The following is a 19,390-nucleotide window of genomic DNA, read 5'->3' on the forward strand; positions in this document are numbered from 1 at the left end:
TACAATTACACGAGTTTTAATCCTTTAAAAAGTATCTCTCTTAAGAATATAAATTTCGATATTAATTAATATTAAAAACATTCACTTGATCAGGTAAAGTTTATTGTACAATCAAGATTAATGACGTTTAACAAACGCAAATGTCAGCGCAATATTAAAAGGGCCTACATTATTAGTTCAGTTATATTTCTAACAAAAACTTGTTTAATATTGATCATAGCAAAAACTCCTGCCAAATTGATACCCATAATTGATGTAAGTTTTTGCCAATTTCGCAAATAGAGTATTTGCATAGTTCGCAAAATGGTATATGCCTTAAACTTAATATACCGTGCCCTTTAATCAAATTCGTTCTTGAACTATCAAATTGTCCATCAAATATTTATAAGATGTTTTATATGGACAAACGAGAATATATATAATTCCACCTTCGCACGACACGCCACAAGTTAGGATATCATCCACACCATCTGGATGTGTGGCGGTCCTCCACAGTGCGGTTTTCAAGGAGCTTTCTTCCTCGTACTACGAAGCTGTGGAATGAGCTTCCTTGTGCGGTGTTTCCGGGATACGACGTGGGTACCTTCAAAAAAAGCGCATACACCTTCCTTAAAGGCCGGCAACGCTCATGTGATTCCTCTGGTGTTGCAAGAGATTGGGGCGGCGGTGATCACTTAACACCAGATGACCCGTACGCTCGTTTGTCCTCCTATTCCATTAAAAAAATGTATATACAAGTCATCTAATATTTTGTAATCTCCGCGGCCAAAACTCCTATGTACTAGCAGAGGAATCACAAGAGCATTGCCGATCTTATATAGCGCCCAATAAGCATACTTACATACTAAGATTAAGGATTTGTCTCCGCTGCGCTCCAACTAGATAGGGCGTAGTCGCAAAGTGCGGCAACTAATACTACGCCCAAGTGGGCGCACTCGAGCCAGTCTCAAAAAATATGTGACGTTGACTGTTAAACTTTACTGACAATTGAAACTAAAATGACGGGTTGCGTAGTAAAACTTTGTAAAAATAATACTACAAGAAATAAGAAAGGGACCACATATCATCAGTAAGTATTTTGTATTTTATTAATTTCAATATAAAATAACACGAAGCGTATATAAGTTACTTTTGAAATATGCCATTGAGTGTCAAGATGCCACGAACACAAGCATCTTTACAAATAGCCACTACACACTACTATACAAAGTTGCCATAATAAAAAAGCTATTGTTCTTAGGTAGTGCGGTATCTAGTTGGAGCGCAGTGGGGACATATGAATTCGAAAACCGAAACCACAAAACGATATATGGCGGGCGAGGTTCAAACAGAGGGCACCGTGATAAGAGCCGACGGTACTATCTATTGAGTCACCGATGCTTTTTAATAAATTATATCTCTTTTCACATTTTTTTAAGGAGGACTATATAATATAATGAGTAATGTTATGTCAAATGAGTCACTCACACATGGATTAGGTAGAGTACGTGATACTTATCGTCAAATCAAATCAAAATTTATCAGATCAAAATTGATTGAATGAGTTGAAAAGTGGCAAAAGTTAAACTTACACATTTTATCATTCACCAATTTCGAAAAAGGCTGCTTTTTAATGAGAAGACCTCAATACCAATTGCTTAAACAAATAGTTTATAAATTTTATAGCTAGAGCATAACGCATGTGCCGGTACCAACCCCTATAACCCCTCCCTACAACCATAAGAAGAAAGAAACAAACAAGCGTGCGAGTCATCTGATGTTAAGTGATCACCGCCGCATATTCTCTTGCAAGGCAGTAGAATCACAGGAGCGTTTACTCACCGCCTACAATTCAAGCAGCTCTGCACGGCGTCAAATGGTTTGACTTGAAACTGGGTGCAGCAGACCAGAGAATATGAGAGCAATATCTCCATATGTAACCGGACCTGCACTTTGAAGAGCCCTAAAATGTGAGCATTTTTTTTATGACACTAAGGGACGAGACTAGCAGGACGTTGATCTGATGGTAATTGATACGCCCTGCCCATGCTCATGATTCTTGAAAATCCCAAAAATTCTGATCCACATTTGCGCGCGTCTCCTTGAGACATAAGTTGTTAAGTCTCGTTTTGCCTAGTACTTTCACTAGCTATTCCTTCCTTCAGACCAAAACACAATAATGATTACACATTACAGCTTCACGGCAGAAATAGGCGCCGTTGTGGTACCAATAATCTAGCCAGCATTGTGTGCAAAGGAGCCTCCCACTAGTTAACTAGGAGCATGTGGAGTTTCTATTGTTAACTTTTTATCCTAATGTTAAATGTTTCTATACAAACCTTTTTATACATTGCTCGTGTGTACGAGTGAGTACTTGAGCTAACAAGATATGGTCATGCTGTTTTAACATGTTAAGTATCCGATAGGCAAACCAGTTTTGAGCGAAATTTTCTCTATAAATGAAAAATGTCTATATTACCATGGCAACTCAATTACAGATATCGATCATTCCATCCAATTTTTAATTTAAAAAACGCAATAAATATGAAGATTTAAAAACGCATCTTAAACAATTTCGTGAAAGAATTTTAACAAGTTTCATAAAATTGCTTTAATTGCGACCACTATTACATTGCAGATGACAGTTACTTATGAAAATTAAGTTTTCAAAAGTATCAACAAGTTATTGCTGTTTAAAAAGCAATTTGCAATTACGACTTAATTGAGGTTACAATCGCAATATAATTGTGTTGATTCTGTAAATTATTATAGTCATTTTTGTTATCTTTACAAGTTAATTTATTGTTGTTAAGAAAGAGCTGTGTTTAACGCTATATTTCCTATTCAACAAATATTTCAACATAATGAAAATATAAATACATAAGTAACGTGTTGTTATTTTTATTAATATCACTAGATAATCTAGTGTAACCCCAATTTAGTTCAGAATCCTTGTAGCAGCGAAGCAGGGACTGGTTTGATTCAAAAATAGAAACGAAAATACGTTATGAATTGTATTTCTTACCAAATCTAATTCGAGGAGTATTCGAAGAGCCTATTTGACCTTGAATCCTGTCACTGAATTTCACCAATGACCTCAAACATCATAAACTATATGTTATGTTTTCAAAGTGATAAACCTCACTTCTAGGATTACAACACAAATAAAATTTGAAAAAAAAAATATGAACGATCCTCAGTTGGTTAGAACACCGACACCAAACGCCGGAGGTCGGGGGTTCGAGTCCCGCATCGTTCATAAAATTTTGTTTTTCAAATTTTATTTGTGCTCAAACATCATGCTTAAAATTCGTATTTGTTGTGACAATATAAAAAAAATTGCGGTGAACTGTTATCCTCTATTGCCAGCAACGCTGCAACATGATAAATGAGACAGTACTAAATCATATAAAAAGATAAAATCAATTAATGATGTTTTATCACGTGAGAACTATCTCATTCCTTTACCCATAACACGTTTTTATAGAATCCACGAAAAAAGGCCACTGTATCTAATTTCCTCGTAAATGCTTGCAACTGGATCGTTCAGTTGAATTCCTGACTATAATTAAGTTCAATTAGCTGAGATGAGGCATTTTGCCATCTAGGAATTGTGGCGTACCGACTTGATCTACGTTGGAATTATTTAAATAGATAATACTTCAACTAGTATTAGTAAGAGGCTTGACTCTTTAATAGAATAGAGTATCTTGATGTTATTAACAATAACCTTATATGTGTATAATAAAATATGACTTCTAATAATTACATTTTCTCAAAAGTTTGTCTACATATTGACTAGTATTAAAAATCTATGAATGATTTCGTAATTTTTAATTTGTCTAACAATAATGTTTGATATATTATTAATTTTTTTGCATGATTTTGCGAAGCATACATAGTATACATATTTTCTATTTACAATGTGATTATGAGAAGTTTTTTTATGATTTTTTGATATGTTTACTTTTTTTATTTGGACATATATTGCATAAATCCCTACTAATCTTTTAAATGTCAATGTAAGTTTGTTTGTTACGCCTAAACAGTAGTTAAGGCGTCAAAACTACTAAACCTATTTTGATTTTGAATGCAGAGATAGACTAGAGCTTGGGAAAGGACATAGACTACCTTTTATCGCGAAAAAAGGCTTGGAGGGATTAAGGATAGGTGATGGAAGTTTGTATGTAGAGTGTCACTATCGAAGATGATTCCATAAAACTTTGTATTTAGGCACTTGATAAGAAATACATAAATATTATGTGCATTAGTGTTTTTTTTTTAAATTTCGACCTGAGTGGGGATGAAATAGGGGATGAAAGTTCATATGGAAATTCCAACAATGACATCCTTTCACACCTAACTCCAATTTCCGTTTTGTTTATATTTGGTACAAAAGATAGAACGCTTAAAAGTTAGAGGAGTAAATCACGAAACAATTATTTTTGCCATGAGCAACTTTATGTGACGTGCGAACTGAGTATAAATGAGTACAAAAATTTTTTAACAAAACACAACCACCTTCAAAAACACTATTTCGAAACAATAGATATAATATGCACTTTTTTAGTATTAAAATAACTGCGTATTTTTATACAAGATAATTAATACATCTAATTCTAGTTACGATTATTGTTATTTTTGGAATCGGTGTCCTTCCGCCGCGACCCGCTCTCGCCTCTCGCGTCCTCACGACTCAAGCACATCTCACCTATAACTATGTGTGCAGTTACAAACCTATCTTGGATAACACCGACTCCAAAAATTACAATAACGATTACTGAACTAAACTAGAACTAGAATTAGATTGTATAAAAATACGCAATTATTTTAATACTTTTTAGTGCATATTATATCTATTGTAATAGACAGTCTCTCAAAGAAAAATTTAAAGAAATAAATATTATGACTGTTCATTGTCAGTATATTTATGAAAATTTAATATATGTTCACAAAAATCGTTACCTTTTTGCTCTTAATAGTGATTTTCATTATTATAACACTGGAAATAAGGGATTGCTTGTAACTAATTCTAGTAGGCTTCATAAGATACACAATAGTTTTAAGGGTAAATGTATACACTTCTATAATAAAGTCCCAGCCACTGTTCAGGCATTATCTATAAATAAATTTAAATGTTTTATAAAAAAATGGCTCTGTCGTAAATCCTATTACTTCACAGCTGCTGTTTCACAATGCTGGGAGAGTTTCTTGCGCCGCTTCTTGTCTCTCAGAGCGCCATTTGGTTCCGAAGCGGTAGTAGTATCTAGTATATTAGATATGACATCAAAAAGAATTCTAAAGGAATCAATTTTGAGAAAATAATTGAAGAGTTCCGTTACTTTGCCATGGTTTCCGTAATCAAAACCTAACCAACTCTCACCAAACTATCTTTGAAGTATATCCTTTCCAATAAAAAAAGAATCATCGAAATCGGTTGGCGCGATCTTGAGTAATTCGTAAATTTATCATCCACTTTGCTATACGTATGTAAAGCAAATTTATGACTTTTATGGTTTTACCAAATTACAATGGGACCATAAGGGAAGCACCAGCTTTCAAATAAAAAAAGAATTATCAAAATCGTTCACCCAGTTGAAATTTTTGAGGTAACAAACATAAAAAAAAATACCGACGATTTGAGAACCTCCTCCATTTTTGAAGTCGGTTAAAAACCGCTAAATCTTTATGTAAAAAGCAATGAAACATAAAAGCAAAGGATGGAAAAATAAAAAAGTAGTTCATAAAAGTTTATTAAGATATACATTTCATATGTGTATTAACCGCAGCAGTACGCGTATTATTTGCAAAGAATTCCAAAAAATTTTAAATGCTTTTCAAAGTGATTATTCCTCGCGGACGAAGACGCGGGTAAAAGCTAGTATTTTATAGAATGCATTGCTAAGACTTTCTTGCCACCGCTAATAGTTAAAGCTCTACTTAAAAGGTATAAAACTTTGAAGTTCTGATATAATAGGAGACTAATATTCACTTCACGCTGACCAACAAAAAATAAAATAATATCTCTATAAATGTGTAAAAAGCATTAAAATATTTTTTCTTTTATTTTTTATGGAAAAGGAGGACAAACGAGCGAACTTGGTGATAAGTGGGCATATATATACTATAGTATAGTATTATCAGTAAAGTATATTATAGTATACATATAATGTATGTGCCTCAGTTTCTTAAAATAATTTACATCTGAAATAAAATAAAAAAACAAAATGTGATAACGTTATTTTTATATCCAAAGGAGAATATTTCCGTTAGCAATGATTTCCGTCAATAACAATCCAATTAGATTATCTTAGGAAGGAAAGAAACTTACAAACCTTAATTAGCAATACATAAAGAAATATGTCCTAACGACAGGGCAACTATTACACTATTGTTGCTTACGTTTGCGTAACTAAAGAAAGTTTTCTCTTAAATACTAATTGAATGTACACTTAAAGTATAAGCTTAACAATAGTATTAGGAAATAAGTATGACTTAGTAAGTATTGAGTCTGGCTTTTATTGGATAAATTTCAATCAATTTACTTAATTTAATAAGTTTAAGATAAAATTTATATAAAAAGCCTTCCAACATATAACTATAACTCGTCTTTGATCCTTATAAAAAAAGCGTATTTCTTGGAGATTACTCCTTAATTGATTTTTTTTTTCACAAAAATAATATGTATACAGCCATCTTATAATCTTAACAATTAAACGAAACACTCTACCTTATCAAATCATATCATAATGTCGTCAACAACTATTGAAGTATGGATTTACTAAAAAAGCATATCAGATGTCTAAAATCGAAGCCACTCACAACATTAATGAATGAAACCTACAAATTACTGAATAAAATTTAGTTCAAGTAATAGAACATATATATATATATATACAATGTTCGTTCCCGTACTCCTCCGAAACGGCTTGACCGATTCTCGTGGAATTTTGTGACCATATTGAGTAGGTCTGAGAATCGGCCAACATCTATTTTTCATACCCCTAAATGTTAAGGGTGGTCCATACGAAATTTTCTTTTTTAATTTATTTGATTATGAGTCAGCATTAAAAAATACATACAACTTCAAATTTTCACCCATCTACGATCAACAGTTACTTTTGTATCGCGATTTTAATATCGGCAATACAACTTTCGCTGGGTCAGCTAGTATATATATAGTAACTGTTGATCGTAGATGGGTGAAAATTTGAAGTTGTATGTATTTTTTAATGCTGACTCATAATCAAACTAAACAAAAAAAGAAAATTTCGTATGGACCACCCTTAACATTTAGGGGTGTGAAAAATAGATGTTGGCCGATTCTCAGACCTACTCAATATGGTCTCAAAATTCCACGAGAATCGGTCAAGCCGTTTCGGAGGAGTACGGGAACGAACATTGTGACACGAGAATTTTATATATAAGATATATATATATAAAATTTTTATCAGATAAGTACAATGAAGACATACATATTTGTTTATTCAGGAAGTATCTTGAAGCGTGTTTTGATTTTCGTGGTATTTCTTGGATCTCTTTGGGAAGTTCGTTAATGTATTCTATTTTTTGCTGTATTTAGCGGACAAAAATACATGTTTGGTTGTTACGAAAAAAATGTTATTGCTATGCATTGACAGCGAAAATTATAAAAAACAATGTTTATAATAAAAATATCACAAACTTACCAAACCCGCAGTATCTCTGCTCCTAATTTGAATACATAAAAATGATTTATTAGAGCAATTGATTCGGATTAAATATACCTGATTGCACGACCTTATAACGATAGCATTTGGTCCATTTAATCCTTTTTAATATAAATGATAAATTAACAAATCGTTTTGGTGATGCGTAATCCGGTGCGGTCGTAAATATTAAGATGATCGCCTGGGAAAAGCAACTGGTAGCATTTTGGTATAACCTGAAAATGCTGTCCCACTTCATTTGGATTCCATCTGTGCCGGAGTGAAAAAGACAACAGCAAAAGTTGTTTTATTTTACAAATTAATATGAATCTATAAAAAGGCTAAGTAGGTTTTAAATATCAATCAGGTGATATCAACATATGCGATATAATTTAAAACATCTGCTTTACACAAATGTTTTTTTTTATATGGAATAGAAGCACAAACGAGCATAGGGCTCACCTGATAGTAGGTGATTTCCGCCGCCTATACAATTTTGTAATTCTAGAGAAATCACAAGGGCGTTGCCGACCTTATAAAGTAAATTTATTGAATAAGTATTTGTATTTGTCTTTAATCAATTTGACATGTATTTCGCCTCTACACGAGGTATCCTCAGGAGATGTTGACTCGCCAAATTATGGCACGAGACTAATGTATCCTCTGTTTTTCAAAGAGGTCCTCAAAAATGCTTAAATTTTGTTCAAATTGAAGTTTGTGCCCGAATTTTGCGAGTCAGCATCTTCTGGTACAGGCAAAACACGTGTCGAATTGATTAAAGACAGTATTAGCGGAATTTACACTCAATAAAACTCAAATATTTGGACCTTATAAAGAGTCGAACAAACGTATGTATGAATTCAAAAACCGAATATACATTGACACGAAGCGGGCGAGGATCAAACCGGGTGCTCCGTAGTGAGAGTCAACGGTTCAACCTATTGTGCCACTGTCGCTTGTTTTGTTTTAATCACTCCTTATTTCTTATTAAGTCTCACTTGGACTGTACTTTATATGTTTTTTAACTGATTTTTTTTTAATGAAAGCTGTGTCAGCCAATGTAGGTTTGTAACTACATACATAGTAATTATAGGTGAGATGTGCTCGTGTCGCACGCGCGTTAATTATTTTTACAAATATCAAAATAAATGTGACTAGCCAACGCTGAGGGAAAACTTAAACAAAATAATGTGACGATGGAAGAGTGAAACGTAACGGATATCGACGCTTATGATTATTTAGATATACCCACAGTATTCATAATGATCTACAGCGTAATTATGTCCGTTTATATTGAATACTGCAACATACAGAGAACATACAGTATGACAAGACATATTTTGCTTGAAGATGCCTTTGTTAAAATCACAATCATATCCAGTTTAGCTTATGTCTTTGTCGCTGACACAACTATACATATAAAATGAAAACGTCCTGCCTTTTTAGTAACTATATGCTGCGAAATTTTTCGTAATTTGGCGAAAAATCGGTTTTGTATATTATTTCAATTAAATTATTTCTCGCTTCTATCGTGAAGCAACAATTTAACTATTTTTAGATTATCATACCCGAAAGGTAATCAACGGGAAGCTTCAACTGAGTTGGTCTGTCAGTGGACTGTATCTCGTAAGCCGCGATAGCTAGATATCTGCAATTTTGTAATATTAGTATTTACTCATATAACAAAAAGTTGTAAAAGGCCAAGACGGTACTTGCAGCATTTAAGTTTAAGTAAATTATTATTTTACAAAAGTATTAAGTAGTAAGATAACTACATGGCGTTTATAAATTTAACGATACGGAACTCATTCAATTGGAACTCTTGGAAAATGATTCGCACTTGACCGAAAAGTACCAAAACCTGCATCTTAATAATATCTATAAGAGGCTTCTTTAAGCAGAATAAGTGCTAGGTGTGCCACAGTGGAGCCTTTTTGTGATGTAAAACATTGATGTGCTAGATTTGTGTTCTTTATTGAATTTCGGTGGATTAATTTATATTATTTACTTTAATAAAAATATTTAAAATTAAAATATGTACATTTTACCCGTCACTTCTATATTTAAATTGGAACAAAGAAGAGTTTAATAAAAATAATAATTTTGGCTTAAAATGATCTTAAAACATTAATTTTATTAATAAATTAACTCTTCTAAATTCGAGTTTTTAATTTTTTATTTATTAATGAGCTTGTTAAACAAAACTAACGCAGCACCGTAGTTAGTAAAATTATGGGGTTAGTGAGACTATTTTTTTTTTTATTATGAAAAATAGAATTACAATTTATTATTATATAACAGGCCAAAAACCACAGAGGTTTGTCTGGCATGTTAGAAGAAATACTATTATCGCCTACAATAAATATTAATTTTAACTTATAAATACACAATTTAATAATATAGGTACAATACAAACGAAAAAAAAAACTTAACATGTTATGTCTCAAACAGACGAGCAAGATTGGAGTGACGAAGTCAGAATTTTAGGTTTTTCAACAATCCTGAGCGGTAGTGCATTGAAATGGACAGAGCTTATCACTTACCATCCAGTGAAGTCTCTTCATTTATTCCCATAAAAAAACTTAAATATTTTTTAGCAGAAAAATGATTGGGTCCATGGATTTGATCATATTCAAAAGTGAATATAAATATTATGTTCGCGTATCTCAACGTCTAACATAAAACAACAACAAAATTTGAACCAAAGACCAGATACAAGTTATATTTACGTCTCCCGCCTTATACGGCTCGATATAAGTACATGCTAAATTTGTTCGAGGATCAATTTGAGCTGTCAAACTTGCATTTATAAATTGTCGCGCCGTAATCTCGCCGGCCATCTTGAAACCCATGAATGATATATCAAAGTCCAAAATTTGGGTTGCAAACTCAATTTTATCTGATTACTGCCCTTTTTGGCTTAATTAAGCAATACTTATGCATTTGCTTAGCATTGTTGATTATATCTTTGTAATTGTCGAGTATGAGATCGAGATTTATTATCGTTCGTTTCGAATAAATACCTTTTTTGGAAGAGGAGTAATTAATGATTATTATAGTGCATTCAAATTTAATATGCATTAAAGTTTAATAAAATAGTTATTATTACATATCTCACATCTCAATACCAGAGTACTTACTAATAATATAAATTAACTAATTAATTGGTCAAATTTTGTTTATTTCAAAATTTTAATACATTTCAATATGATGGAGAAATCACCTAGTACAACATTAATTGTTGTGCAGTGTTTGTTTTATAAATGTGTTGGTTTTATAAACAGTAATTAATCAATAATCTCAGCTATAGAAGATTATTAAAAATGTGCTAAATTCCGTGTCTATAATAGATATGAAGGAAAATAAAAATTTGTAAATCTTTAGGCAATCACTAAGACATAGAATGCTATGACTCTATGGAATATTGTATGTATATTCTAATATATATAGCACCCACATATATTTTGGACGTTTTTGTGATTTTTCCTCAAAAAGTACATAAGAAATTAAATATTAATAAATATTTGAGAATAAACAAAGTTTGAGATCTTACGAATTAATGTACACACGATATTGAGTGTCTAGAAGATGGTAAGTAAGATAGATCTGGCTAGATGATCATTTATGCTATGTGACAAACGAGATAATGTCCGCCAACTGTGATTCCTCTGGTGTTCAAGAGGGAGGCTGTGCTTACTCACCATCAGATGAACCATACACTGGCTCGTTATCCGATTTAATAAAGGAACAACTTATTTTCATTTAAGACGACATGTATAGCCGAGTGGTTAGCGATCCTACCTACTAAGCTAGAGGTCCCGGGTTCGAATCCTTGTAGGTGCAAGCATTTATATGATGAATATGGATGTTTGTTTCCGAGCCATGGATGTTTATATGTATTAATGTATGTTTATTTGTACTTATGTATGTTTATATGTAAATATGTATGTTTAAGTAAGTGTATTGTATTTAATACATCGTTGTCTTGCAACCCACAACACAGGCTATATGCCTAATTTGGGGGCAAGATTATTTGTGTAAAAGTGTGTCAATATTATTATTATTATTTAAAAATTAAAAGAAGCGATCACTGCAAAGCACAAGAATTAAAAATTAAATACGTATCCGTTTCGAGAACGAGAGCAAGAATTTATTAAATAAGGCCTGTCTCGTTGAAGGCTCGTTGAGCTGTGAGCGATCTGTCATCGTGACGTCACGCGGGTACGCCTGTCTGATGATTGTTTTTTTTTTTATTTTAAATTTAACATTGAAACAATTTTAACAAACATAGTTAAACATTATTTGGTTTCATTTTAATTAAATTGAAATACTTATTTTGCGGTTGAGATAATTTATATGATGAGTGATTTTTTTTATTTTGTGTAAATTAAAAATTGTAATAAGTAATGTAAAGAAAGACAATTCAAATCCACAGGGGATTTGAATTACAGTTGAAATAACTTTAATATATATTTGTTAGTCAATTACTTTAATTATAACACCTTTAAACACAAGGTATGACATCGTTTTTCTTTTCATCTAGGTAAAAGTATTTTTATTTGTGTAGCTTTTAAAGTAGGTAGTAGACAACGTAGAGCAGCTCGAATTGTCGGGGACTCAGTGCTCTGTGAACGGCTGGATCTCTTGGCGTTGCGTAGAAACGTCGCATCATTGTGTGTCTTCTACCGCATTTATCACGGGGAGTGTTCGGAAGAGCTGTTTAACCTGATTCCTGCCACCGAATTCCACCTTCGCACGACACGCCACAAGTTAGGATTTCATCCCCACCATCTGGATGTGTGGCGGTCCTCCACAGTGCGGTTTTCAAGGAGCTTTCTCCCTCGTACTACAAAGCTATGGAATGAGCTTCCTTGTGCGGTGTTTCCGGGACAATACGACATGGGTACCTTCAAAAAAAGCGCGTACACCTTCCTTAAAGGCCGGCAACGCTCTTGTGATTCCTCTGGTGTTGCAAGAGAATGTGGGCGGCGGTGATCACTTAACACCAGGTGACCCGTACGCTCGTTTGTCCTCCTATTCCATAAAAAAAAAGGTTGTTTTTATCTATTCATGACAGGACCCATCCTCTATATTGTAATAAATATAAATTCGAAAAAAGACATTTGAACAAAGTCTTAAAGATTTTTTGTTTTAAGTGAAAGTGGAGTCTAAAATAATTTCTTCATTTATGTTAAGAAAAATTACTCTTAAATTAAGTTAGTATGTAACAACTTGCCACTAATCATTCTAGAAATTGTTATAATAATATATGAATGTTTTGTCTGATATTTTTATAATTAACTTTTCCTTCGGGCGTTTTGTATGCCAATTCTGATAAAAACAATCATTACTGTATAGGATGCCTAGGGAGTGACATCAAAATAAAAATATTAATAATTTTAAATAGCTGAAATCATATTTTACTAACTATTTTTTGATCACTATCTTCGCGAACAGCTATCATCGGATACTCCAACGAGAATATGACAGAACGATCATGTGAGCGAAAGCCGATTACAGAAGGTACTGTTTTTAATAAACCAACTTTAAGAAAATAACTGTTATGACTTACGAGTACACGAAATATATCCACAAGACATGAGTGTCAAACAAACAAAAAGAGACGAAACGTGCTAACAGACAGCAGTCACGGCATTTCAACCCCACAACCGGCAACCTGTTATTATCATTCATTTATTTAATTTTGACGAAATATAAGCTCGGACTCGTTCGCTGAAGATTGCTGCACTAAATACACATTGTTTGCACGCAATCTTCGTACCAAAGTACGTTGCACTAATTGTGAACATTGAATTTTATTCAAATTTATTTTTGATTTGGGTGCTCGTTAAGCGTTTATTAAGCAGATTTATGTTGCTTTTTTCTTTCTTATAAAATCTTAGATGTTAATTCATATTAATATAATAAAATAAAAATAAACAAGGCTTATATTTCTTACAAGATTAAATAATTTGTACATATTCCTTCCTTAAATACCACAGTGTCTGAAGACGAAGGTTTTCAAGCAGTGTGTGTTGCCAGTGATGACTTACGGTACGCAGACATGGCCGCTAACTATGGGACTTATGAGAAAGCTCATGGTCGCTCAGAGGATAATGGAGAGTGCTATGCTCGGAGTTTCCCTGCGAGATCGAATCAGAAATGAGGAGATCTGTAGGAGAACCAAAGTAACCGTCATAGTCCAAACGCTTGTGAAACTGAAGTGGCAGTGGGCAGGGCACGTAGGATAATTTGGAGGACCCCCCATAAGATGGACCGACGATCTGGTCAAGATAGCCGGAATACGTTGGATGAGGGCAGCGCAAGACCGCTCGCCGTGGAAATCTTTGGAAGACGCCTTTTTCCAGCAGTGGACGTCTTCAGGCTGATGATGATGACATAATCCTTAAATATTTACATATTACATAAATTAAATTTCTTATTTCTATAACTTTTGATTAAAAAAATATTATAGTAAGAGCCTCTCGTTCTCAAAGATGAAGGAAGTGAAACCTCTAGAGATTTCCAACTATCCCTGTTCTTTGCAGTCTTCATCCACTATTCACCAGCCACTTGTATGATGGCATCAGACCACTGAGTTCATGGTCGACCTCTGCTTCCAGTGCCGTGTGGCCAATTATTTAATCAATATATTATATATGTTTATTTCTGGCACTCTGGATACCAATCGCGTTCTTGGATTTTGGATTTTTAATTATTCTAACTTAAGTCAAGCGAATTCTACCTTCGCACGGCTCGCCACAAGTTAAGATATCATCCCCACCATCTGGATGTGTGGCAGTCCTCCACAGTGCGGTTTTCAAGGAGCTTTCTTCCGCGTACTACAACGCTGTGGAATGAGCTTCCTTTGCGGTGTTTCCAGGACGATACGACATGGGTACCTTCAAAAAAGCGCGTACACCTTCCTTAAAGGCCGGCAACGCTCTTGAGATTCCTCTGGTGTTGCAAGAGAATGTGGGCGGCGGTGATCACTTAACACCAGGTGACCCATACGCTCGTTTGTCCTCCTATTCCATAAAAAAAGCGAAGTTTAATCCTGGCATGATAGTTTTCCCTCACTAGCTTACACACACACAGCACAGATAGCTTTTCCCCCACGAGACAGTTTGAGCCTAGTGTAGTCAGCATAAAAATTTTAGTTTATTAAATTATGTATAGTGCAAAATAATCGATTTGGTATTTTTGTTTTGTTTTTTGCTAAGAAAATTGAAAATGGCGATAGGAAGACGCCATTTTTAAAAAAAATGACATATTCTTTAAATCTTACCTAACATTTGTTCATTGCATCATGATCAGTCATGACGATTTAACGATTCAGTTTCTGCGAGAGTGTGATCCAACCTTACTTTTATTCAAGTGTTAGAGTGTTATTTATTCGATTGTTAGAAATGTAAGACCAACCACGGACAAATTAATAACTACTAGAAAAATAACATCGAAATGCATTTTTGCTCATCAACGATCATCAATCATCTGCATCGCTTCAAAAACTTACCAAAAATTAATATCGATTGAAATTTGAAACGTCACTTGGGTTGAACGCTCTCAACTGATTATTCAAATAAAAATCTCAACACACTCCAATTCCAGTACAAGCAGCGCGAGATGAGAACATAATTGTACGGTGAGGTGACATTTAGTGGTACACCACTCACCGAAGCTCTAGTGATAATATTTCTTTTTGCTCCCACAATTACGTCGCTAGATTGAATTGACCACGAGTGGTCGAGTTGCTTTTTGTTAAAATAGTTGTTGTTTATTTATGAATTTGTAAATGTCCGAGATAAAATTATGTTGTTGACTTGAGTTGATTTTCGGAGATCCGTATAATTAATATAAGAGTCTCTATCCTAAAGTTGATATCGCATTTATATTTTTATATCTGGCGTAGGTGTTTTTTATACTAAGAACAGCGCTAAGTTTAAATTTTTTGATATCAAACCTCAGCCAGAATTGTGGGTCTTAACTTATCAAAAAGTGGACTTGTCACATCCCTACTAATATTTTAAATGTGAATGTAAGTTTGTCTATTACGCTTTTACGCTGGAGCTACTTAACCAATTTTGATGAAATTTGGTACAGCGATAGACTAGAGCTTGGGAACGGATATAAGCTACATTTTATCCCGGAAAAATCCATGGTTGTCGCGGGATTTTGTGAAAAACTGAAATTCACGCCGATAAGTTATAACTATACCAATAGTAGGTTTAGTTTCCCATAGCAATCGTCCTCGAAATAAGATTCATATAATTTATTGGAAGCGGAGCGAAAACGGGAACAAGAACTGGAATAGGACATGAGATAGGTAATCGACGTTTCCGAACTTGCTCATTATTTTAAAATACCCTTTATCTACGCGGACGAAGTCGGGGGCATCAGCTAGTCTTATGAAGTTTTAACTTTATTGTTTTAAAAACTAAAATACTATGCTAAAGTTTTTACATTGCAGTGTAAATATTGAATGATTATGATAATATTATTTATATATATATATATAATGTTTATGATCATATTATTTTTAATATTATTTAAAAAAAAATATTGTTCAAATGTCGACATTAATAAATTAATTACGTTATTTCAAAGTTTTATATAGTATAATCGGTTACCAATTCTGTCGTACGGAGGAAATAGGTAGATATTTTATTTTTACCAATCAATATTTTAACGGGTTCATAGATTCTCCATACTTACTTTCAAAATTTCATACAAACTGTCTATTCTATGCTTCTAGTCCCCTATCTGGGCCAAGACGCACCTATTTCCAGGCTCCGTAGGTTACATTTACACTAACCGTTTGCTCAATAAAAAAAAACTACTAAACTAACACAAATGATTTCGATTGTTTTCACATTACATGTTTTTTCTATCTAATATTTTAGATTTTAAATTTTTATAAAAACGTAATTTTATATACTCCCTATTACTGTGATATACCTAATAATAATATTAATCATAAATATTGTGATTTAAGTCCTATTCAGGAATAATATCCTATGTATAAGAGTGCACCAGTGGGAGGATCATTTGCACAGGATGCCGGTTAGATTATGGGAATCCCAACGACGCCTAATTCTGCCGTGAAGCAGGAATGTGTAAACATTATTTAGTATAGGTCGTAAGGGCGCCGTATTTAGTGAAATTGCTGGGCAAATGAGACTTAATACCTTATGTCTCACGGTGACGAGCGCAATCTTAGTGTCGCTCAGAATTTTAAGGTTTCTCAAGAATCCTGAGCGCAACTGCATTGTTGTTATTGAAAGTCCCACTGCCCGTGCAGGGTCCTTCTACCCTTAACTTGGTACTGAATAAATTAACCGTCATGGATTTCGGGACTTTTTATGGTAGAAGAACTGAGATGAGACTTGGTTATGTTTTTGATGGCATTTTAATTTATTTGAAACAGTCTTATCAGAAATGTGTATGTACATTTCCCAATTTTGTTTTTCAGACTTTGCTGTAGGTATACACATAATAAAGAATATAAGCACATCTTATCAGGTTCGATAAATTCTCCAGTTTATAAAAGAATTTGTATCGAAAAAAAAAAGTGCAGATACACATAGGCAAGGATTGAATTTAACAATCAATGTGTACTACCGACTGGTTACACATTAAATGAATTTAAATTTCAACGTATTGATTAAATTATTCTCAAACATATTATAATTATTTTCCAGATGAATCAACAATGCAAAGTTTGCGGAGAGCCAGCGGCGGGATTCCATTTTGGTGCTTTCACGTGTGAAGGATGCAAAGTAAGTTTACTTGTATTTTTGTATAAATTTAATGTTAACGTTTTGAATTATTCTCTCAGTAGATATTAAAGTAAATAATGTTGATCAATCCTATTTCATAATTTGCTGCACAGTAAAATTTAATGTTTCATTTAATTTTTTTAAACTTGCCTACTAATTTGATTTTATTTATCGTCAACTTTAAATAGAGAAATACAGTAAATTTGATATTTGATTAGTTTTAGGCCCATTAAAATTTCATTAATTTTTTTTTATTCATATGGTAAGCTGACTGTTAATATGTTAACTTAAAATAATATCAGAAAAGATTCATAATAATCTAGTATTACATTAATCATATCTATTATATATATTATTAATATAATAATCATTCATAATAGTCTGGTATTATATGTATACAAACATTTTTCTTAGATATCATGGAGCTATAGCTTTTTTTAAATTTATTTTTGAAACTCAGTATAAGCTATAATTAGATTTTCATTTCGAATTTAATATCCGATTTTTCTTGTTGATTAATAAATAAAACTAATACAACACGTTGCGATCAATATTATTAATCACTGTTCTAGATTACTAAAAAATAACATTACATTAACAGAGTATTTTTTTTTAAATTTAATCCACAGATCGTTTTCTTTCACACAATTTGTTCATAATAGGAACTCTTAACCAGTCTTACGAAAAAAAATCTAAATATATCTAACTATAATAATAAGTGTCACCCTATTTATAGGCTGAATGGCAATAAAAACGTATCATTTATCTATTTTATACTGTAAATTAAATATGATAGAACAATAATATAATTATTATTATTAATACCTAGTGGCCACTCTTGGTTTAATTTGATTATCAAAACCACTTTTATGACTCCTCTGTAATTTTCGCAGCGTTCGCCCAATACTGACTTATATCGCCAAATGATAACGATATATAGGTCAAATAATGTTTCTAAGTTTCTACATTACAAATAATCAAATTTTCCTCCTTATAATGTTAGTTTTGATTAATCACAGATAATCATCAAACAATACCTATACTTACAATTCAAAAAAATAATGAAACAAAAATAGAAAGACCTCGCAATAAAAATGCAAATACAGAGATTACAGTAAAATAATTCTCAATAGTTGGTGAAGTGACGATTTATTCGCTACAGCTAGGCTGAGTGACGCCTCAATGGTGAACTGTTGGCACTTGATGCGTATAGAAATACATGGCATTACGATTTACATAATATACGGACGTAGTTTCATCGCTCTATTTATAAATCTGCTAATATATCAGCACATTTAGGATTCATCGAGAAATCTGTACTGAATTCCTTTATAAGAAACGGGTGTATTTGCATATATTTCCAAAAGTGAAATAATTAAATAACTAAAAGTTGCAAAGGAAACCTAATAAAATTTATTTATTGTGTTTTTGTCGATTAAACTGAAATGAACTCACAAAATTTCGAAAAAGGTACTTATGGCCATTTGTTACTTGAACTCTTAAAAATATAAAATACTAGGTCTCTCCGCTACTTCATTAGTGTTTTATCTATGATTTATCAAAGGCTTTTATTATGCTCAACATACAACACTGATCAGCAAGCTGAGTCATTTTGATATAAAAAGGACTGCATTCAATTTCCTGACATTATATTTAATAAATAGAATACACAACAACAGTGTCAATGATAAGATATTTCCTGAGGCTCCACTCAACATAGTGGTACCACAAGGGTCTATTCTTGGACCGTTCATAGTCTTGACTTACGATATATAGCTCCCTATATTTTGGAAAAAATATAAGAAAGTTTTGCTTGTAAATGTCATTCACACTTCACTTATATTCAAAGTGAAACGAAACAAACAAACGTATGACGAAGTGAACAATGCTCTCTCCGACATTGTTTTACTAAACATCTAGGTCATGTAGTTTGAAATCAATAGA

At 32.8% G+C, this 19,390-nt stretch overlaps 1 protein-coding gene across 1 annotated transcript in view; it reads left to right on the plus strand.

Moving 5' to 3' along the window:
- Positions 1-19,390, plus strand: part of LOC126976629 (protein embryonic gonad-like) — a 121,458-nt gene that overhangs the window by 49,387 nt on the left and 52,681 nt on the right. The window contains exon 2 of the mRNA XM_050825109.1: positions 17,369-17,446. Within this exon, the coding sequence (XP_050681066.1) occupies positions 17,369-17,446 (78 nt within the window). The remainder of the gene's footprint in view (positions 1-17,368; positions 17,447-19,390) is intronic.

This window comes from Leptidea sinapis, chromosome 41 (genome assembly GCF_905404315.1).
Source record: "Leptidea sinapis chromosome 41, ilLepSina1.1, whole genome shotgun sequence".
Taxonomy (NCBI): Eukaryota; Metazoa; Arthropoda; class Insecta; order Lepidoptera; family Pieridae; genus Leptidea; species Leptidea sinapis.